Genomic DNA, 23,399 nt, shown 5'->3' with positions numbered 1-23,399 from the left:
AGGGGCACCTATGTCACTGAAAACCCCAGGGGCCCAGTTAACAAAATGAGGTGTGGGCTGGGTGCACTAGTGCAAACCTGAAATCCCAGTGACTCTAGAGGCTCAGGCTGGAGGATCACAAGTTTAAGGTCAGCCTCAGCAACCTGGTGAGACTCTTGACTCAAATTAAAAAACAAAATTGGGGCCAGAATATAGCCAACTATATATCTCAGTTGGTAGAGTGCTTGCCTTGCATGCACAAGACCCTGGGTTCAATCCCCAGCAACACACACACGGCTGGGGATGTGGCTCAGTGCTAAGGCATCCCTCGATTCAATCCCCACCTGTCTCACCTGCCCACCACAAAACAGGTGCTGTTATGGCACTGGGACAATGGAATTCTGGAATTGCAGAGGCAAAAATGACAATACTTAGCAAGCCAACGCAAGACTCCCAGCAAGGGCAACCCGCAGGGACCTGTGGAAACCCTGGCTTAACGTGTCCCATCAGAAGGGATCAAGAAAGGAAAGTTAGAGTTCATGTCAAAATGGAAAATCACAATCCATTTCCCAATCCCAGACCCGAGCCAGTTCCGAGACCTAGAACCCAGACTGAAGGAAAAAGCAGAACGTGAGGAAGGACCCAAGACACCACAGCAAGTGCAAAGGGTGACGATGGTCCACCCGCACAGAGGAGCCCAGCAGCTGTGCAGACACAAAGCTAGAAACCCGGAGGGGCAACGTTCAGGGCTCCCACGGCTGCTAGAAATGGGAGCCAGGCCGACACTGATACCAGGTGGCACCGTGGCTCCCCCAGGGGCAGGAGCAGATGATGAGGTAGGAAGCGCAGGCTGGTGCAGCCCACCCAGTGCCGGCCTCCCTGCCAACTCAGCTATTTGGCAGCTGTCTCCCAGTTCCAGGGGTGTCCAAACAGCTGGCAGGCTATCACATTAGTGATCATTTGGTACTGGGGACTGAACCCAGGGTGCTCTGCCACTGAGCTACATTCTCAGCCCTTTTTACTTTGAGATAGGGTCTTATTAAGTTGCTGAGACTGACCTTAAACTTGAATCCTTTTGCCTCAGCCTCTCCAATGGCTGAAATTATAGGCATGCACTACCATGCCCCGCTCACAGTAGTTTTGTTTTTTTTTGGTTTTTTAAAAATATTTTTTAGTTGTCAATGGACATTTATTTTATTTATTTATATGCAGTGCTGAGAATCAACCCCAGGGCCTCACACATGCCAGGCAAGCGCTAGCATGAGCCACAGCCACAGCCCCTCACATTAGTTCTTGACCAACCAAGTAAAAGCTACTGTAGCAGAAAAGGTCAAGAAGTGCCTAGCCCGGGTCCCTAACAACTCTGCCCAAACAATACAGCACCCCAAGGAGAAGGGCAGAGATCACTGCCACCCTGAAATACTTAACACAAAAGTAGTGGTTCCTTTAGTCAACCAGTGTGGCCTCTGCAAAAACTGGCAGATGTAGCAGATCAATGCAAACTGCAGCAGCTGTGCTGTGGGGCCCTGAGAACCCGGAGGGTAAACCTCAAGCCTGTGGTGTTGGCTCTTGACCTGCAAAATGTGTCCTCCTTCACTCCCAACAGGAAGAAGCATCAGAGATGGCCTCAATTCCCAAAGGACAGAGGAGAGGATGCACTCATGGTCTTGCTCCAGGATTAGGCTAGTGCCTGCTTTCTGTCATTAAGGTAGTTTGAAAGGCGCTGGACTACACGGACGTTCCACAGAGTGATGTGCTGGCCTGCTATACCAACGACATCCTGCTAATCTATGGGATGAGAAAGAAGTAGATGCCTTCGTGAGACACACATGCTTCAGAGGACAGAAAGGGCCAGGCCTGCCCATTAGAGGGTTTAGGGCTCAGGGGTCTGGGGCATGCCGTGACATTCCTTCTAAGTAAAGGACAAGAGGTTGTACCTTCTTTTTCCTAGCACTAAGAAAGGCACACGGGGCCTGGGGCCTCTTCTGGATTTAAGGTAACTCCCCAAACCTGAGGAAGCCACATTCCACTTCCTGGGTGTGCGGAAGGCTGATGGTGCCTAGTGAGCCCAGAAGAAAGGGCCTGGCAGCAGGTCCCGATGCTGTTCAGGCAGTCCTGCCACTCTGGCCACGTGATCTGGCAGACCCTGTGGTCCTGAAGGTATGAGTGGGAGGAAGGGACGCCATGTGGCATCCTGGGCAAGCTCCAGGGGAAGGTGGCTGAGCACAGATCTCTAGGGTTCTGGAGCAAGGTCATGCTATTTGCAGTAGGGAATTATTTGCAATTCAAAAAGTTGTACCTGGCATGAGGCCTGGCAGAGACAGAGCACCTGAGCAGGGACACAAGTGACCATATGGTCAGAAATGTCCTTCATAAGCTGAGTTGTCAGACCTACCAAGTTACAAGCTAGCTGGGCACAGCAGTAATCCAATCGGAAGATGAGGTGTTACATTAGAGATCAGCCCTCTGCAGGTCTAGAGGACAGTGTGCTATGTGGATAGGTGGCCCATTCCACCATGTCACTTTCCACTGTTACATTGACACCCTCCTTTGCCTCCTATATACAGTGTCACTGGCAAATTCTTACAACCTCAAGCTTGGTGAAGGATGATCCAGTCAGCCCAACCAGCTTAGTATGTACAGAGAACATGTGACAGTAGCCATGATGGCTGAGCTGGAAGGTGGACATGGGTCCAGGACAGGAGCTCCCTCCCATCAAGGCTGAACCCACTACAGCCACACTGCATGGAGCCTGGGCAGCCGCAGAGACTGACGCTAATCACCTGATACAGCAGCCTCCCGTGAGAGGACCAGCTGGCGGCATGTGGCGACCTGATACATCAGACCCCTCTCACCCTGGGAAGGGCAGCAACCCGTCCTGACTGGCGCTGACGCACAGTAGCCAGTATGTCTTTCAACTAGCCCACAAATGTCTGACCCACCAGTGTGGGGACCTACACAACAACGAGTCAAGCTAAGAGACTGACTTTATGGCAATCACCCAGAAGCTGCCAGTCGCCAAAGTGGCAAAATGACCTCCTACAGACAGAACTGAGACAAGACTGGATGTCCCATTCCATGAGGATTGGAGCCAGGATGCAATATATTCCTTAAAGGCTATCATGGGTGGTATGTCCCCAACGGTAAGCACTGATACAGTAAGCAATGGGTAGAAGTAGCCACACGCAACATCACTCCCAGTGACCCCCTTGGGAGTGGATTCCTACTGAGGCCATTTCTCACCCTGGAAGGCTAGGCTTAGTGGATCAAGAGATCCTGGCTTCCAGAGGGGGACATTCCTAGGGTTCACCCACTGAAGAGTCACAATGCTGCCTTCCTCGTCACTCTGGACTCCCTGTGCCAAGAGACCAGAAGGCCTATTAGTGGAGGACATGCTGGCAAGGATCATGAGGGGCAGATCTGCTGCTACACAGGATTACCTATGTGACACTTTAAAATCCACTGCAAAGGATTTTCCAAAAACAGTTTACATACTTGGGGCCCTTATAAAATGCTTTTAAAGTTGGGTGTGGTTGGCTACTGACTCAGAGGGCTCATCCAGGAGGATTCAAAGTTGGAGGCCAGCCTGGGCAACTTTTCAAGACCCTGTCCCAAAGGGCTGGGATGCAGCTCAGTGGTAGAGTGCCGCTGGGTTGAATCCCCAGTACTGGAAAAAGAAGATGCCTGAAGCATGTTTTGTAGCTATAATTATAGAATCAAGTTACAATGGACTAATTTTGAAAACCCATCTGTGATTCTACTACCTACTTGCAAGTAGACATCCATCTGAGATACCCTTAAAGGAAGTCCTTGCAGGGAGGTGGGAATCAACACCTCAGGTTAGTCTGTTTGGGGGGGGGAAAGGCTGTTTGTATGGTTTTTAAAGTAGATCACTTTTTTTTAGAGAACTGTAATCCTTTCCAATCTTCAGATGAGAATATTAATGTGGTAAAAGAAAAAACAGGCTGGGCACAGTGGCACGGGCCTATAATTCCAGCAACTCAGGAGGCTGAGGAAGGAGGATCATGAGTTTAAAGCCTCAGCAACTTAAGGAGGCCCTAAGCAATGCAGCAAGACCCTGTCTCTAAATAAAATATAAAAAGGACTGGGGGGTGTGGCTCAGCGGGTTATGTGCCCCTGGGTTCTATCTCTGGTACTGAAAACAAAAAAGATCCCTTATATGGCAAGTGTCAAAAGACAATCCTTTAACGACCTGCTTCCTCCCTTTTTTAAAGTGTAGATGACCTCACTATCTTGGCATATACTTTTATTTGAAGCCCTAAGTATAAAACACAACGCATAGATAATAAAAGGCCAAGCAAGAAAGATGACCATAAAACTAGACGAGTTTTAAAATAAGACTCTAGGCAAAAACATGAAGTTGGCACCTGTAGAGCACGCCCTAAGCTAAGGCGCGACACGGCAATGGGGCATCACAGGGATAAACTGTCACTTCTAATTCATGATGTCAGAAACACTGAGGCTCCAAGACCATGCTGACAACCCCCTCTTCTGGCATATGAAAGCCTGGAAAAACCTTCCAGTCTAACATGGTTGTCTTGTCAATCTGACAACTGTTTAGGCCTTGGCCACTGAGATAGCTACCTGAATACCAACAGATGAATCCCTGTGTCTCCAGTAAAAATCAGCAGGCAGTTACCCAGTTACCCATAAGCTTCATCAACATTACTTAGAATAATAGTTTTAAAAAGTAACAAAAGCTGTTACGGTCACAATTAGGATTCTCCTCTGATAAGTTCTTTTTTCTTTTTTATTTTTTTTTTTTGTGTGTGTGGTGCTGGGGATTGAACCCAGGGCCTTGTGTATTCGAGGCAAGCATTCTACCAACTGAGCTATATCTCCAGCCCTCTAAAAAGTTCTAAAAAGTTTGTTAAAAGAACTTAAGGTGGTGCATGCCTATCCTCCCAGAGGCTCGGAAAGCTGAGACAGCAATGGCAAGGTGCTAAGCAACTCAGTAAGACCCCATCTCTAAAAAATAAAAATACAAAAAGGGCTGGGGATGTGGCTCTATAGTTGACTGCCCCTGAGTTCAATTCCCAGTACAAAAAAAAAAAATTTTTATACACACACACACACACACACACACATACACACACAGGTATATAAAATTACTGTATCTGCTTTCCAGAATTACCTTTAGTAAACAATTCAAACTGAGCAATTTATTTTTTCCTCGCATTTTCTACTTAAAACCTCATTGGCAAAAAGAACATTATTCTTAAAGCTGGGCTGGGACTATAGCTCGGTGGTATAATGCTTGCTTGGTATTCATGAAGCCCAGGGTTGAATCCCCAATACCACAAAAACAAATATATATTAAGCTGGGCATGATGGTGCATGCCTATAATCCCAGTTACTTAGGAGGCTGAGGCAGAAGCATCACTCAGCAACTTAACAAGACCTTTTCTCATTAAAATAAAAAGTCCAACTGCCGCGGTGGTGCATGTCTGAAATACTAGCAACTCAGGAGTCTGAGGTAGGATCACAAGTTCAAAGCCAGCCTCAGCAACTTGGCAAAACCCTGTCTTAAAACATAAAAAGGGCTGGAGACGTGGCTCAATGGTTAACCTCATTGAAGTTCAATTCCTGGTACCAGATAAAAAACCCACTTAGAGCTGTAGCTCAGTAGCAGAGTGCCTTCCTAGACGCATGAGGCCCAGTGTTAAAAATTCATGTGTCACAATTTACATATGTGTGTGTATATGTAAAACACACCACAGGGCGGGGGTTGTGGCGGGGGTAGCGCCTTGCCTAGCATGTGTGAGGCACTGGGTTCAATTCTCAGTACCACATATAAATAAAGTCCATTGACAACTAAAAAAATATTTAAAAAATAAGTAAAACACACCCCAAACGTGGTTAAGAAGGAATGTGGGCGAGGCTGGGGAGATAGCTTGGTTGATAGAGTGCTTGCCTTTCGCCTTGCATGCACAAGGCCCTGGGTTTGAGCCCCAGCACCACACACACAAAAGGATTGGTGGGGGGGCTGGGGCTTGGCGGCGGAGCGCTCACCCTCATGTGCAAGGTGCTTTGTTTGATCCTCAGCACCATAAGCATAAAGATATTATGTCCAACTACAACTAAAAAAATATTTTTTAAAAAAGGAATGAGAGAGGCACTTTTATGTCCTATTTACTCAACAATCAAATCAAATGCAATTCATAAAACTGGTTCATCAAAATGTTTTTTTGAACTATCACTAGTGTTCAGACTAAACCTTGGCATTTGAAAAAGTCAAATTTCCAGCACTCTAACCCCATTCTGGTCTTTTTTCACTCTAAAATAAAGAAAAATTGTGTTATACGCAACGGAGCATAATACAATTATTTCACTTCTAATCCTTGGCCCAAAATACATAGTACATTGGCACTAAAAGGCCAACAAAAGTAAGCACATGAACTAAACTAATATGTAGAAATATAAAAAAGAAAAAAAATACAAAATGACTCTGAACTCAGAAAATTATCTAACACATGTATAAGTCCACCATGGCTTGGAAAAGAAGGAACCATGATAAAAATACTCAGAGCTTTCAAACAGGATTGTTTTTTAAAGTACAGTTGTTTATGAAAAGGAAAAAATTTAAAAGCCAAGACTACAGAACTTCACAAAGGACAAAAAGTATCCTAAAAACTTTGAACAAAGGTCAAGGAAATCTCTTTAGAACTTTATACTGATACTGTTTTTATAAAGAATTTTTAAAAAATGCCTAAACTCATTTGAAAAGATAAAAAAGTAGCTGGGCACAGTGGCCCACACCTGTAATTCCACATACTCAGGAGGCTGAGGCAGCAGGATCTGAAGTTCAAGGTCAGCCTGGGAAACTTAGCAAGATTGTCTCAAAATGAAAAAAGTTTTTAAAAAAGGACTGGGGAGGGCTAAGGTCATAGCTCAGTGGCAGAGCGCCTGCCTAGCATGTGTGAGGCACTGCGTTCAATCCTTAGCACCACATATAAATAAATAAAATAAAGGCATTCTGTCCCTCTACAACCAAAAAAAAAGGTCTGGGGATATAGCTGAGTTATAGAGAGCCCCGTGTTCAATCCCCAGTGCTTCAAACAACAGCAACAACACAACAGGTGAAAAAGCTTCAGAGTGTATCTGGTCCTTCTCTATGATATTTCTTAGAACTCAGAATCCTTAGCCATAACACAAAAGGCTCTAGGTGACTGCAGATTATTTGTAACTGCTAGTTTGAAGAAGCAGGCTAGCAAAACTTATCCCCGAAAGAATGAAGGCGGCTCTCCAGCACCTCTGGATGCTTCTCTAATACAAAGGGCCTTCCTGAAAGCGGTCTCAATGGTTCATTATGATTTGCTCCATGAAGAAACGTTTTCCTTTAACATCCTTGGCTTTATGAAATAAGAACTATTTTCATAGCTTCGTCAGCATTTCCAAATTCTAACAAAATGTCCTCCAAAGTAATAAAGTTACTTTTCTTTTTTTCTTTTCCCTCGTGCATGGTGGGCAAGTGCTCTACCATCGAGCAACATCCCCAGCCCACTGTCCTTTCAAATACTACTCTTTCTCGACCCTGGCACTCTTTTCCCGGACACTCTCTTAGCTTTCCAATCACCTGAGTTGGCAAAGAAGTATTGAAAGCAACCCTTACTTTCCATCACCAATCTCAAGCTCCACACCAGCTCAACAGGCTGCAATTATTTCTGCAGCATCAAAGTAGAGTTGAACGTTGCAGATGACCGCAGCACCACTGCACCCCAATTCTGAGGTGGCCACGTGGCATTCATCCATCTGCTGCCAGAGGGAAGAGGAGGCCATCTTTTCTACTTCAATTGCTGCTGTAAGGCTTACCACACAGCCTGCCTGAGGGCAGCCAAACAAAACAGAAGGCAGGAGGAATGGAGGACCAGTCCAGAGAGCTGGATCCAGGTCAGTGGGAAGGGAAAGCCAGTGCCACCATGTAGCTTTCTAGTTACATAAGCCAACAGGTGCACCGCTCCACGCCCACCAATCTATCTTCTCTAAATCAAATTAAGTTTGTTCATCAAATGGAAGAGTTCTATATTAAGATGCTTTTAGCCAGGTGCAGTGGCTCATGCCTGTAATCCCAGCGACTTAGGAAGTTGAAGCAAGAGGATTGCAAATTTGAGGCCAGCCTGGTCCTCAGGGACCAGGTCTCTCCTTAGGGAGACCAGGTCTCAAAAAATAAAAAGGGCTTGGTAAGTAGCTCAGTGGTAGAGCACCTCTGGTTCAATGCCCAGTACCAAAAAATAAATAAATAAAATAAAGATGCTTTCAGCTGCAAGTAAAAATAAATAGATAAATAAATAAACAAACAAACAAACGAGGCTTAAACAACAGGTATTTATTCTCTCATGTAACAGACATCACTGAGATAAGCAGCTTCAGGGCTATTGGTTAAAAATGTGATCAATCTTCTCTGGGTATGGTGGGACACACCTAAAATCCCAGAGACTCCAGAGACTCAGGCAGGAGGACCACAGGTGCCAGTCCAGCCTCAGCAACTTAATAAGGTCCTGTCTCAAAATAAAATAATTAAAAGGGCTGGATGGGCTGGGGTTGTGGCTCAGGGGTAGAGCACTTGCCTAGTACATGTGAGGCCCTGGATTCGATCCTCAGCACCATATAAAAATAAATAAATAAAGATACTGAGTCCAACTAAAAAACTAAAAAATAAATATTAAAAAAAAAAGGGGGGGATGTAGCTCAGTAGTAGAGTTACACTGAACCCTGGGTTTAATCTCCAATACAAAAAAAAAAAAAATCTGGGCTTCCCATCTCTCTCCCCTCTGGCTTTTGTCTTTGAGGCACAGTTATCACAATGGTTTCAAATGGCTACCAGTGCTCCAGGCATCACATCCTCAATCCACAGTATCAGAGGGAAGAGTGGGAAATTTCACTTGTTTCTATTGGGGAAGGGCACTTTCCAAGACCAACCACCCCAGTGTACTTCCTGTTACTGTCACTGGCCAGAAGGGAGCTTCACACTACCCCACTGGCTCCACCATAGGCAAGGAAGGGTGGCGTCACCATGATGGCAAAGACAAAGCATGACTTGGACGGCCCCCTCCTCCTGGAGCATACACTGTGGAGGACACCTGATCAAATGTAGGGTTCTATTTCCAAGGAAGAAGAGGGAAACGACTCCTAGGTAGGCAAGCGAAAATGTCTGCTCTAGGTCCTAACATAAGCACTGATGTTTGGTGAGACAGTGAAGAACACAACTTTCCAAACCAAATTATGAGAATTATCATTTTAATTTTCATGTACATCCAACCTAAATAAACACCATCCATAATTTTTATTCTTAAGAAACTATGAATTAACCACAAAGCCATAAATTCCTTGATGTGGTTTTTTAAGCCTTTGCTGAATGCGGCAGAATAATGGGTATTACCTATGGAGGTTATTTTCAATGTGCCTAATAGCAGGAAAGGAATGTTAATGAGTTAGCCTCCCATGCTCAGCCAAGGCTGTTAGAACCTGCCAGGATATACAACCAAAGAACCTGCGGGTTAAGCTCAGGTTATAGTTCAGTGGCAGAGCTTTTGCCTAGTGTGGGCAAGGCCCTGGGTTCCACCCTCAGCACCAAGGGGTAGGGACCAGAAGGCTGGGGGTGTAGCTCACTGGTAGAGAATTTGCAGAGCAAGCACAAGGCCCAGAGTTTGACCCCAGCATCACAAAACAAAATAAAATCCCCTGTTAAATAAAGAGCAGGAACCCTGAGTAAAACTAGTTTCCAACTCTGTATAATCCCAGCAGGAGAAGCATGAGTTCAAAACCAGCCTCAGCAACTTAGCAAAGCCCTAAGCAACTTAGTGAGACCCCGTCTCAAAGAATAAAAAAGGGATGGGGATGGGGCTCAGTCGTTAAGCACTCCTGGGTTCAATCCCTGGTACAAAACAAAAACAAAAACATTACTATCCAGTTCTGCCTGCTCCTTAAGATATGGTGGTACTGGAAGTTACAAGACTTAAATGAAATGGCACATGAAAGCTCAGGGGCTAGAGCACGGCACTCAGTAGTACTGTGAGGTCCAGGGAAACAGAGGAGGGTCGGCACCAGTGTATCAGGACACAGGTACTGATGGAGCCGGTGAACAATCTGTTCATTTCCGAAGCTAACACAGACCATAACTATGTTGCAAAAGAATTACTAGTCCCGGGGCTAAGGCTATGGCTCAGCGGTAGAGCGCTCGCCTAGCACGTGCGAGGCCCTGGGTTCGATCCTAAGCACCACATAAAAATAAAATAAAGATATTGTGTCCAACTACAACTACATAAACAAGGTATTTTTAAAAAAAAGAAAGAAAAGAAAAAGAATTACTAGTCCAGTAATCGAGATTCAAAGGCAAAGAAAATTAACTTATAAATCATCAGTGGTGATAAGGAAAAATTAACAGTAGGTAAGTGGAAACTAGTAAAAATAGCTAAAAGAAACAGATAAAAGTCTCAGGTGATCTTAGGAAACTACTTAACTGTGCCTTGAGCAACTACAAACATCTTAGACTAGAATTTAATATCATTTGAAGTCCCTGCTTCTTTCTTCACAAACCACTTCAATGAACCTGCACGTGTTCACACCTATTATTACATAGATTCATTCTCCCCAATTAAAAGCTAATTATCTTAATAATTATTTGCCACAGGAAACAGAGAAAGTTAAGTGGGGTAGACTGGAAACCAAGGCATGATGGTGCACCACCCACACTCCCAACAATCTGGAAGGCTAAGACGGGAGGTTAGCAAGTTGGCCAGCCTGGGTGATTTTTTTTTTTTTTTTTTTGGATACCAAGGATTGAACTCAGGGGTGCTCGACCACTGAGCCACATCCTCAGCCCTATTTTATATTTTATTTAGAGACAGGGTCTCACTGAGTTGCTAAGTGCCTCACTAAGGTGCTGAGGCTGGCTTTGAATCACAATCCTCCTGCCTCAGCCTCCCAAGCTGCTGGGATTACAGGCCTGCGCCACTGTGCCTGGCAGCCTGGGCAATTTAATGAGACTCTCAGCAACTGACCTAAATCCTGTCTCAAAATTAAAAGGCATGATGGTGAACCAGGCACAGTGGCACACACTTATAATCCCAGCAACTAGGAAGGCTGAGGCCAGGAGGATCACAAGTTTGCAGCCAGCCTGGGCAACTAAGCCAGACCCTGCTTCAAAAAAAGAGCTGGGGATGTAGCTCAATGGTAGAGCACTTGCCTGGCATATGTAAGGCCCTCAATTAAATTCAGTTTCAAGGGGCAAAAAAATAGTGATCCTGTAAATTAACTATCAACTACCTGCCATAACTTAGGAGGACATCAGCCTAATTGAGCAGCAGAGGCTAATGTGCACCAAGGGCAGTGAGAAGCAGGAGACCACAGAAAGGCCTTTGCTATATAGACGGACTGCTGCATGACCTGCAGAGGGTAACCACCACTGTCTGAGCCCAGGTTCTCATCTTTTTTTTTTTTTTTTTTTAAAGAGAGAGTGAAAGGAGAGAGAGAGAGGGAGAGAGAGAGAGAATTTTTAATATTTATTTTTTAGTTCTCGGCGGACACAACATCTTTGTTGGTATGTGGTGCTGAGGAGCGAACCCGGGCCCCACGCATGCAAGGCGAGCGCACATCCCCAGCCCCCAGGTTCTCATCTTTAATGTGCGCTCATAACACCCTACCCAGGCAACAGTGAGGAAGAAATGGAATCAAATACCCAATGCAACTCTTGTAGTTTCCAGCACTAAGGAGGCACTTTAAAAAATGGTGGTTACTGTTATCACTTTTATTATGAGATCACCAATAAGCACTTACCTAGAGAAACAACAGCAACGCTCTCTGGTAAGAAATGCAATCTGTATCGGATCAGTAAATGCACCAATATGATGCAGATAGCTGTGGGAAAAAATAAGACACTATTTAAAAAAAAAGCCCAAATTTGAATAAACATCAAGTTCAAAGCAGTGTTTATTGGGGGCGGGGGAGCTATCAGCATAATAGACACTTGGTAATGACACAGTGAGCTTCGATTATATTTTCATTGTCTTTTTAAAAATTTTTTCTTTTCTTATTCTAATTAGTTATACATGACAGTCAATGCATTTTGACACATCATACATAAATGGAGTATAACCTCTCATTCTTCTATATATTATCTTAGCTTTTAACCTGGAAGTAAACTTACAGTTTTTATAATATTTCTCTATACTTCTTTGTATGCCTGAACTACTTTGTTTTCTGGTAGCTGATATTTTAATAAGCTGCAAAAACTTATACAAGCGTTTAAATTACATAGATTTTCCTGATTATGAGAAATGGTCCTATTTTTTTTAAACTAATTTTCAACTGGAAAACTCTAAACAGTGAAGAGGAAATCAATGAAATCACTTTTACGCAAATATAACTGCAACAGGTTATGTAGACATGAAATACTTTGTCACCACCTGACCAGCTCTCTATTATGAAGAAAGTGAGGATGTTTAAAGGTCAATACTTTGGTTTAGTGAAGAAAACAAAGAGATTCGAAGATCGGATACTCCTGCTCCCCAGCTGGCTACAGCTGGGCCGAGCAGTTCCCCAAGAGTCCAGAACTACACTGAGCACGCCTCAAGGTTGGCTCACTGGATCCCAGCTCCGCCCTGGGCTAGCTGTCCTCACCATTACATCCTTTGGACAGAGAAAAGCAAGGCTTGAGGACGCCACACACAGGTGGTGCTGCGGCCCTGTGCTCTGTGCCACAGTGCTCTCTGCCACCTCCCACCTGGCTGGCAGCCTCCATTCCTCAACCTCCAAAACAGGACTCAAGCCTCCCTTGTCTCACAGGAGTTCTGCCAAGAAACAAGAGAAGAGGATGTAAAACTATTTAAAAAAAGAAAGTACTGGGGCTGGGGATGTGGCTCAAGCGGTAGCGCACTCGCCTGGCATGCGTGCGGCCCGGGTTCGATCCTCAGCACCACATACCAACAAAGATGTTGTGTCCGCCGAGAACTAAAAAATAAATATTAAAAACTCTTTCTCTCTCTCTCTCTCTCCTCTCTCACTCTCTAAAAAAAAAAAAAAAAAAAAAAGAAAGAAAGAAAGAAAGTACTGCAGCAGGGCATGGTGGTGCACGCCTGTGATCCTAGTGGCCGGGGAACAGAGTCAGGAGGATCACGAGTTCAAAGCCAACCTCAGCAAAGGCAAGGCGCTAAGCAACTCAGTGAGACCCTGCCTCTAAATAAAATACAAAATAGGGCTGGGGATGAGGCTCAGTAGTGAGTGCTGGACTTCAAGCCCCAGTACCAAAAAAAGAAAAAAAAAGTAAGCATTGCATAATACTTCATGGACCAGACCTTAGTACGTAGATTCTGTCTTTCATTAGGCTCCTCTGCGGCATACCATCTGCTAATCACAGTATTATCTTACTAGAACTGAATTTTTTAAAGGAAACGTTTAAGCAATCTGCATAACTGTTAACACCCTCAGAGCCCACACTAACAAATGAGATTTCTTCAATCCCACTAAAAAGCACCAGGTGGCCAAAGAAAGCAAAAAGTTATACAGAGTTACCCCTCATTCATTCTGTGCTTCACACTATTAATCTGTGATGTTATTTTAATATAAATATTTAACCTAGTTAGAAAATCTACATTAAATAATAAAAGCATGAAAAAAGTCCCCAGATGCAAGCTGATGAGCACGCGCTGACCAGAGGAAAGAGCACGTGAGCATGAGGAGACAGAAAACGGCATCAGTTTCTGCTCTTTCTTTGCACCAAGCTGGATTTCTAAAAATTAACTTGAAAAGTTTACTCATATAAAAAGCAAATGATTATATGCAGTTTTAAGGAGAAATTGTCTATTAGTACAAAGTGCTAACTATGAAGTCCATCAATGCCAGGTAATGATCTCAGCCACTAACAAAAAACTCTGAAAAGACAACCCACAGAATGGGGGAAAATATTTGCACTACTATATATGACGATGGACTAGTATAGAGAATATACAGAGAACTCCTACAGCCAACAACAAACAGCCAACACAGTTTAAAAATGGGCGAAGAACTTAACAGACATTTTTCCAAGTAAATGGCAAGTAAGCGCAGGAAAAGGGCTCACCATCAACAGTCCTAGAGAAACAAAACCAAACCACATCCTCTGGGATCCATCCATCTTATTATCTATTGACTTATTCATGCTGGGCTTGAACCCAGGGGCACTCTATCACTGATCCTCAGCCCATTTTATTTTTTGAGACAAGGTCTCCCTGAGTTTTATAGGCTAGCCTTCAACTTGTCATCCTCCCGCCTCAGCCTCCTAAGTGGCTGGGATTACAGGGGAGTGCTACATCCCCAGCTGGGATGGCTATAATAAAAACAACAGCCAGGCGTGGTCATGCATGTTTGTAATCCCAGCAGCTCAGGAAGCTGAGGCAGGAGGATTACAGATTTGAAGCCAGCCTCAGCAACTTATTGAGGCTGTAGCAAGCTAGCGAGATGCTGTCTCAAAATAAAAAATAAATAAAAAGTGCTGGGGATGTAGCTCAGTGGTTAAGCATTCTTGGGTCCAATCCCTGGAACAACAACAACAAAAAAAGCAGAATATAACAAGCATTGATAAAAACATGGAGAAACCAAACTCTTATAAAACGGTGCAGACTGTGAAAAAGAGTTTGGCAGTTCCTGAGAGTTAAACAAAATAACCATCCGATCAAACAAGTTCACTCATAGGTAAATATCCAAGAGAAAGAAAAACACTGCCAAGTGCATTAGCACATGTCTGTCCATAATCCTAGCCATTCAGGAGGCTGAGGCAAGAGTACTGCCAATTCAAGACCAGCCTGAGGGGCTGGGGATGTGGCTCAAGCGGTAGCGCACTCGCCTGGCGTGCGTGCGGCCCGGGTTCGATCCTCAGCACCACATACAAACAAAGACGTTGTGTCTGCCGATAAAATAAATAAATATTAAAATTCTCTCTCTCTCCTCTCTCCCTCTCTTTAAAAAAAAAAAAAAAGACCAGCCTGAGCAACTTAGCCAGACCCTGTCTCAAAACAAAAAACATATACTCCATATATGTATAATATGTCCAAATATATCCTGTCATGTATATCTAAAAAGAACAAATAAAAAATTTTAAAAATAAGGGTGGGAGATATAGTTCAGTGATAGAGCACCCCAGGTTCAATCCCCAGTACCCGCTCCACACACACACACACACACACAAAAAAAAAAACACCTGTACACAAATGTTCACAGAAGCACTATTCAGAATAGTCAAAAGGTGGAAACAATCTAAGTGTCCATCACCTGATGAATGAATAAACAAATGAATAAACATAGCCATACAATGGACTATTATTCAGCATAAACAGGAGTGCATTCTAAAACATGCTCTGACATGGAAGAATCCTTAGGACATTATGCTAAGTGAAGAAGCCAATCACAAAGGTCTCACACTGTATGATTCTGTATATATGAAAATATTCTTTTTTTTTGGGGGGGAACCAGGGATTCAACTCAGGGACACTCAAGTCACTGAGCCACATCCCCAGCCCTATTTTGTATTTTATTTAGAGACAGTTGCTGAAGCTGGCTCTGAACTCACAATTCTCCTGTCTCAGCCTCCCAAGCCGCTGGGATTATAGGCCTGTGTCACCACACCCAGGCTATATGAAATATTCTTTTTTTTTTTTTTTTTTAAAGAGAGAGTGAGAGAGGGGGGAGAGAGAAAGAGAGAGAGAGAATTTTTAATATTTATTTTTTAGTTCTCGGCGGACACAACATCTTTGTTGGTATGTGGTGCTGAGGATCGAACCCGGGCCGCACGCATGCCAGGCGAGCACGCTACCACTTGAGCCACATCTCCAGCCCCTGATTAACTGCTTTTAATGCTTTTTTAAAAAAATTTTTTTTAATAGTTGTAGGTGGACAGCATGTCTTTATTTTATTTATTTTCATGTGGTGCTGAAGATCAAACCCAGTGCCTCACTCGTGCTAGGCAAGCACTCTGCCACTGAGCTACAGCCCAGCCCTAATGCTTTGTTTTAATGCTTTCCTTCTAAAGTGATAAAAATATTCCGAGCCAGGCACAGTGGCACATGGGATAGCTATAATTAAAACAACAGCCCAGAGACACTCAGCCAGAAAGTCACAAGTTCAAACCAAGCCTGGGCAATTTAGCAAAGTCCTGGCTCAATATATTAAAAAAAGCCTGGGATGTAGCTTAGTGGTACAACGCCTCAGGGTTCAATCCCCAGAACCATAGAAAAAGAAAATATTCTGGATCTAGATGGCTGCACAACACTGTGAACGGAATAAATGTAGCTGAATTACACACTTTAAAATGGTTTAAATGAGGGCTGGGGATGTGGCTCAAGCAATAGCGCGCTCGCCTGGCATGCGTGCGGCCTGGGTTCGATCCTCAGCACCACATACAGACAAAGATGTTGTGTCCGCCAAGAACTAAAAAATAAATATTAAAAATTCTCTCTCTCTCTCTCCTCTCTCACTCTCTTTAAAAAAATAAAATAAAATGGTTTAAATGATATTTTGTTTATTTTACCACAATTAAAAATGAAGTGGATATAAAATCTACTAACATGAAAAAAGAAAGCACAGACATTCTGTGAGAAAAAGCAAATCACAGAATTCCGTTTATGTTAAAATAAACTCCAAACTACATGTGCCTGCACACCCCTATGTGCTTATAAATGGACATATGTGCATATACATACATGCAAACATGCCTTCAAGTACAGTAAGGGGAAAAAACTTGTGTGGGTACGGAAGGAGTGCATCCCATAAACTAATGTGCTTCTCTTTTTTTGTGCCTGACCTGGCAATTATGGAAAATACATTAAAACAAACATGTCAATTTTAATAACTCCATTAAGTTTAATGGCCCATAAGATGCAGTAAATGATGTTAATTGTTAACTCTAGTTTCAGTCAATAATAATGACTCATCATTGTTTCCAGTGAAGTCAAAGATCAGCCAGGTTAAATGCAAGTCAAGTGAATTCAAGTTTCTAAAAGTCAAAAGTAACTATAGTTTGGTCATCCCTTCATAACAAAGAGGAAACACCATAATCCTGTGATATGCTTATAGGACACAAAGTTACAATTTCATTTGATTTAACTAAAATAGTAAACAAAAGTGGTAAGTGGCTGGGGCACCCTGTTCCACTTGTGCAATCTAAACTACTTGGGAGGCTGAGGCCAGGTAGTGAGACCCTGTCTCAAAATATATAACTATAAAAAGGGCTGGAGATATGGCCCAATGACAGAGCTCTCTTGGGTATGATCCCCAACTCTGCAAAAATAAAACAAAAACAAAAGCAAGCATTATTCCCTTCTGTCAATGCCTGCTGATAAGTAAGTAGAGACACTAACTCATCCAAGAATCTGATTAGGTGAAAACAAAACTCACGGAACAACAGTGTGACTCTAGAGTCTAGGTTTATGATCAGTTTGAAGAGAAAACAATCAAGAAAAATACCCAGCACTATTAAGTACAGTTCGGCCTTCCCAGCCCCCAAGATGAGCTAATACTGGGCAGGATTTTGCTGAGATTAGAAGGCACATTATCGAAACCTGTTTTGTGATCTCCAGCACAAGTTAATCTTAAGTGCCCCACATCCTGAAAGTTTTTCTTTAACATTTCATCCTCCCTTAAAAAAAGTGATCACAGGGGCTGGGGATGTGGCTCAAGCGGTAGCACGCTCGCCTGGCGTGCGTGCGGCCCGGGTTCGATCCTCAGCACCACATACCAACAAAGATGTTGTGTCCGCCGATAAAATAAATAAATATTTTTTAAAAAATTTAAAAAAAAGAAAGATTAAAAAAAAAAAAAAAGTGATCACAGAAGTTTTTCCCAGGCTGTCTTTTCTATTCTCTAACAGAGCAGGCTGCCAGCAATGTCAACAGACTAACAACGCTCCATCCCGAAAGATGACATCAGGTCCTGAAGTGTTCTTAATAATAAAGAAAAGAACTGCTTTTCGTCTTTGTATTCAATTACTATAACCAAAGGAAAAGAAAACAAAACCAAAGAGTCCTTGATTATTGGAAGCAATCCACTAGAGACCATTCAATTACATTTACTGGGTAAAAAAATGGTCCAGGTGTACTACGTCCCACACATTGTACACTTCGCATTGTGTACTTTCTCATTATTCAATTTAAAAGTTTTTAAAATTCTATAATGGAAAAGGATGAATCCCAGGATTTCCAATAAACTACTGTTAAAATTTTTTGACCATTTACCAGAGTCTGAAAATAAATGTGAACAAAATTACACTTTTTCTCCAAAACCAGTCCTATTAAACATCAAAACAATACTCATAAAAACCCAGTTCCTTTCACTCCTCTGAAAAGGTCTAATCTAATTAAATGACATCAGTATCATTAAGGAAAGGCAGCAAGTGTAAACATGCAAACTTTTGAAATGAGAGTCTGGACTTGGGTCCCGTCACCCTCCAGGTTCTTTGTCCATACTCAGCTAATCTAAAGTGATTGTACAATTTCTCCAAAACAGTTGTCCTCTGTCCATCTCCTGTCTCTGGGAGGCACTGAAGTTCTGACCTCTTTATCTAGAACTCCTGAATGGCACCTGGCAACCTGGATATCAGCCACTAGTCTCCACCAGCCAGGTGTGCGATTGCTCAACCTCTCTAGGCCTATACTTCCTCACCCGCTGGTGGAGGAAGGTGAACAGGTAAGATTTTAACTTGGACAAAATTAGCCCATTTAAACAAAATATTATAAAGAAAGGAAAGAGCACAGATAGTGTGCAGAGATGGCAAAGGTCACAACCACAGCCAATGGGAATGACAGTTGAATGGTGTCTGACACAAAGGTTTGGTCTTTCACTCAAACCTTAAACTAAATTAGAAATATACCCAGAAACCTAATAAATACAACAGACAAAATGCTGCTTTGGTTGAAGTAAGTTAGGGACAGGAAGTCAGATGTGTTCTCACTTGGCTCCCCCTACCTCCTACCCACCACCTTCACACGTGTGCATGTACACACACACACACACACACACACACACACACACACACACAGAGATTCCTATGAGCCGAATACGAAATCCACTAACAGTTGTTCAAGATCCTTTTTGGGTCAAAAATTCTTTAATTCCTGGGCTGGCGATGTGGCTCAAGCGGTAGCGCGCTCGCCTGGCATGCGTGCGGCCCGGGTTCGATCCTCAGCACCACATACCAACAAAGATGTTGTGTCTGCCGAGAACTAAGAATAAATAAATGTTAAAATTCTCTCTCTCTCTGTCCCCCCCCCTCACTCTCTCTTTAAAAAAAAAAAAAAAAATTCTTTAATTCTTTCTTTCAAAGGTCAGGATACTACACTAAGAGCTCTTCAGAACTGCTTAGCCCCATGATTCCATAGACCCTTACGGTGTTATGACCACTGGCCCTCAGTGCTGAAAGTGGAACCACATGGCAGGAAGGCCTGACGGAGACAGTGATGACAGGGTCAACCACAGACACTCCTGAGGGCAATGGTGGGCTCCATATTCACCTAAGACAAGGAGGCTGAAGAAAATGGTCATGCCACTTGACTGCTCCTCCTGCTGGGCCTGCTCACCCGTCTGCACAGGGAGGATGGGCTTGGCAGGGGTCGGGAGCACCAGTTTGGTCGTGACACCCAGGGTGGTGTGGAGGGTGACATTGAAACCCTCATGAGTTGTATTGGAGAACCTGTTGGAGAATATAAAAAGCAGAATTAGATGACAGAAAGGGGTGTCAAATATCAATACACACATCTCAAAATGGAAGAGAACCTGGCAAAGAATTTCATGGGATTCACAAGTCTCCCAAAGAGAAGGCAGGCCTCAGAGAAATGGAGATGAAGGAAACCCCTGCCTGCAGGAGGGTAATAAAGGCCTCAGGTGCCTTTGATTATAGCCTCTCTGAGGCCAGGAACAAGGGCAAATGTGGGCTGGCATAGAAACGAAATATGTCCTGCTTTTTCGTACTTGATGGGGGCAACTAGTCTCAACACATCCCAAGGTCCATTACTTCATGCTTTTATTTATCCAGTTCATGTTCTTTGTATTATTTCTGCATGTGGAAGAAACCACCTGAATTTGCCCAATTGTCACTCTGGTCAGAATGACCTACCCTACCTTACAAAATCCTACTCAGATTTCAAAACGCTCAGGTTACCTGCTTTATAATACTCCACCCCACCCAGTGTACCCACCCCATGGCTTCTGTGCCAAGGCTCTCTTTTCATATTGTGTTGGGACTGTGAACTAGGGTAATACTGACATGATAATAATGGTTAATTGTGATTGGATTGTAACAGTTGGTATTTACTGCGTCCTGCTTCATTCCAGGAACAAGGTAACACACTACCTCTCCAGGTTCCATACCTTGACCAACATCCTTATTAGTCAATGGCAGAATCAAGCTTCAACCCAAGCCTGACAGCACGGGGCTAGTCCAGTCTCTTTGCTTTGTGCTGTTGAGTACTAGTTCAGTGTCTGGAGCAGATGCCCAATAAGTCATGAATGACTTGGCCCCCACTTGGCCAAGGGCTATTGAAAGGTTATCAGGTGAAGAAGTCCAGTATCAATGGGTACCTTGTTAACCTTCACATACTCATTCCACAAACACTGACAGGGTGTCTAGAATGTGCAACAGATTGGTGGCCCGCAACGATGGCGATGGACCTTGGCCACAAAGGCCTGGAAGACACAGACGCCCTCCCTACCTCATCACATGACGCTCATTTGCCTGTTTTCTACACTCCACCCTTTCTGCTGCCTTTCTTTCATTCACTCCAAAGCACTAAACCCTCTCTTGAGAAAGGTCTTTTGAACTTGTCACCCCTCCTGTTCCTCCTGTTTGTTAAAGCTTCTGCTCAAGCGACACTTCTTCCTGGGAACTCCGCACCCGCACGCTACTCCACTCCTCGCGTTTATCGGGCCGGGGCCCACCGCGCGGGTCCCTGTCTGACTTCAGGCAGCTCCTGGTCCGCCTCCCTCACTACCATGTGCCTCGGGCCTGCAACTGCGCCAACCGGATGATGAAACTCGGTGAAGGGGACGGACGCGAACCCTTCGTTAGAGGAGGCTGCGGCTGGCGAGGCAGCGAGCGGGCGCGGGGGGCCCGGAGCCTTCCTGCGGCGGGGCGAGGAGCGCGCAGCGGCCTCCGCAGGGCGGAAACCCAGACGGTGGAGGTGGGCCGCGGCCTCCGTAGGGCTGCTCTCGGGGCGCCCCCAGCCCGGGGTCCGACCTCCGGGGGCTGCAGGGCCCCACCGGGCCCACGTCCCCATCCCGCCCTCCGCGTGGGCGCGGGCAGGGGCAGTCCTGACAACTGGCACAGGAACCCCGCCTTCCGGGCCAGAGGCTCGCCGTCACCCGCCGGGGCCCAGCCCTGCCGCCTCCGCCGCCCCGGAAAAGCCCACTCACTCCTCTTCCGCCATCTTCTCCCCCATCCTGCGGAGCCTCCAAGACCACCGAGTTTGGCGCCGCGGGGCTAGCGGGGCCCACGGTCGCTTCCGGCTTCCGCTGGAGGCGCGGGCGGGCCAGCGAGCGGGGGGCGGGGCCTCGACCTCGCGAGGGTGACCCTCTGTCCTGACGTCTCAGTGGCCTGAGGGTGGGAGGAGGCGCGTGGGAGCGCCCTCCCTGGACTGTCCGGGCTTACATCCGGTTTGGGCCACGTGGCAGTACTGCCCCGGAGAGTCGGCCTTTTCCCGATTACCGGGCGGGGATGATTTGGGGGAAACTCCTGTGAGGTCACTGTGACTCACCCTGAAGTCAAGCACTCTCTACCCAGCGCCCTGACATTGATTCGGCTAAAATCCGGGACAAAAATTCCCCCTGCCTCAGCCTCATGCTTGCTAGGCAAGCGCTCTTCCACTGAGCTACAAGCCCCCAGCCCCTGATTCAACAAATTAGTAGTAGGCGCCTACTATGTGCCCAGCAGTGCGGTGGCGGGTAGGGGGACCCCATCAGAAAGGCTACTGTAAGGCTTTGGGGTTTGACTGTCTCTGCTGCCCTGGTCCGAGCCATAGAATCTCATCTGGTTAATCACACACTCCCTGAATGTCTGTGCACGTTCCTGAAGGTCTTCCATAGAAGTCGGAGTGATCTTTAAAACTACAGTCACGCTTCTGCTCAGAACCTGTAATGACTTACAGTCTTAAAGCCCTGGACCATCTCCAGGAATCAGCTCTGCCCCGTTTGCCCCAGTAAGCTGGGTCTCGGTCCACTCCCTCCCCACTTTGTGCTGTTACCACAGCAGCTTCCTCCCTATGCTAGGAGCCCTGAGAGCACCATTTGCCCTGGTACTTGCCCAGCCCTTGGTCTAGAATGCTCTGCTCCTAGGCAACTGCTTGGGCTCCACCTTTCCCACCTTCAGCCTTTTGCATTAAGTCTTCCCTGACCATTTAAAATCCTGACTATTTAAAATCCAAGGACCCCCACCGTCCCTGAACTATTAGATCTCCTAAAATACCATGTATTTTGCTGGGCATGGTGGTGCTCGCCTATGATCCCAGTGAGTTGGGAGGCTGGGGCAGGAGGATTTCAAGTTAAAGCCAGAAAAATAAAAAGGGCTGGGATGTGACTGTGGTAAATTACTCCTGGCTTCATATGTTCATATATAGAGAGATTTGCTTAGATAGTTATTGTCCATCTTGCACAATGAGAGTGGAACTGAGATAGGGAAACACCCTCAAGCAATTGAAATGCAGAATCAACCCATTGAGATGCAGAAAACACAAATGGGCAAGTCTTGGCCCATACCCTAGGCCTGTGTCCCTATAAAATAAGGGAAATAAATACACAAGCACCGGAAAAATGGCACAGAATTGTGCAGCTAAAATCTAGTCCCTGATACAGCCCTTCTATAAATATTGGATCTCCCCCCCACCTCCAAGTCAGGGCTGCTTCTCCCTCTGCAGACAGCCCAAGTCTCTCTTGAATGTCTACCTTCCTCAATAAACCTATCTAAACCTTTGGCTCTTGCAGAAATTCTTTTCCTTTCTGTCACATGTGGCAAGAACCCTGTTGGTCCTCAGTTGAGTTCCCTCTGTTTTCTGGGAACTCCTGTGGCCCTTCTCTGGAGACATCTCTTCTCCTGTGACAGAACCTTCATGAATACAGAGATTCTTGTCTGTTTTATTCTCCATTTTATCTCCAGTGCCTAAAACAGTACCAGGCTCGTGGTAGACACTCAATAATAATCACCATCAGATAAATAAGTTCATTCTAAGTGCTTCAGGGAGTCATAGAAAGGATTCCTTCCAACAAATGACACAACCTTGGCTGCTTGTGGAGTGTTGACCGGGTGTGGTGGATCTAGGGGAGAAGCCCCAAGACCAGCCAGGAGGCCTTGACAGTCATCTGGGTGAGAGCTGATGGCATTTGGATGAAGGTAGTACATGGAGTGGCAGGTGCGGTTGGACTGGGTGCACATTGAAGGCAGGTTTGCT

At 45.0% G+C, this 23,399-nt stretch overlaps 1 protein-coding gene across 3 annotated transcripts in view; it reads right to left on the bottom strand.

Annotated features, from left to right (window-relative positions):
* SLC9A8 (solute carrier family 9 member A8) overlaps positions 1 to 21,834 on the bottom strand; it is a 73,009-nt gene extending 51,175 nt beyond the window's left edge. Inside the window, exons 1-3 of one of the 3 annotated variants that reach the window (XM_081293024.1) lie at positions 21,373 to 21,834; positions 19,476 to 19,654; positions 11,776 to 11,856 (exon numbers count right to left, since the gene is read on the bottom strand). In XM_081293024.1, the coding sequence (XP_081149150.1) occupies positions 11,776 to 11,856; positions 19,476 to 19,654; positions 21,373 to 21,398 (286 nt within the window). In that variant the 5' untranslated portion in view covers positions 21,399 to 21,834. The other 2 variants (XM_081293025.1, XM_081293026.1) reach the window with 2 other exon arrangements.
* Positions 21,835 to 23,399: the final 1,565 nt, after the last annotated feature.

The sequence above is a fragment of the Spermophilus citellus genome (genome assembly GCF_964194105.1).
Source record: "Spermophilus citellus genome assembly, chromosome: 4".
Taxonomy (NCBI): Eukaryota; Metazoa; Chordata; class Mammalia; order Rodentia; family Sciuridae; genus Spermophilus; species Spermophilus citellus.
The sequence above is the reverse complement of the archived record's forward strand: the minus strand, read 5'-3'. Positions and strand labels throughout refer to the sequence as shown.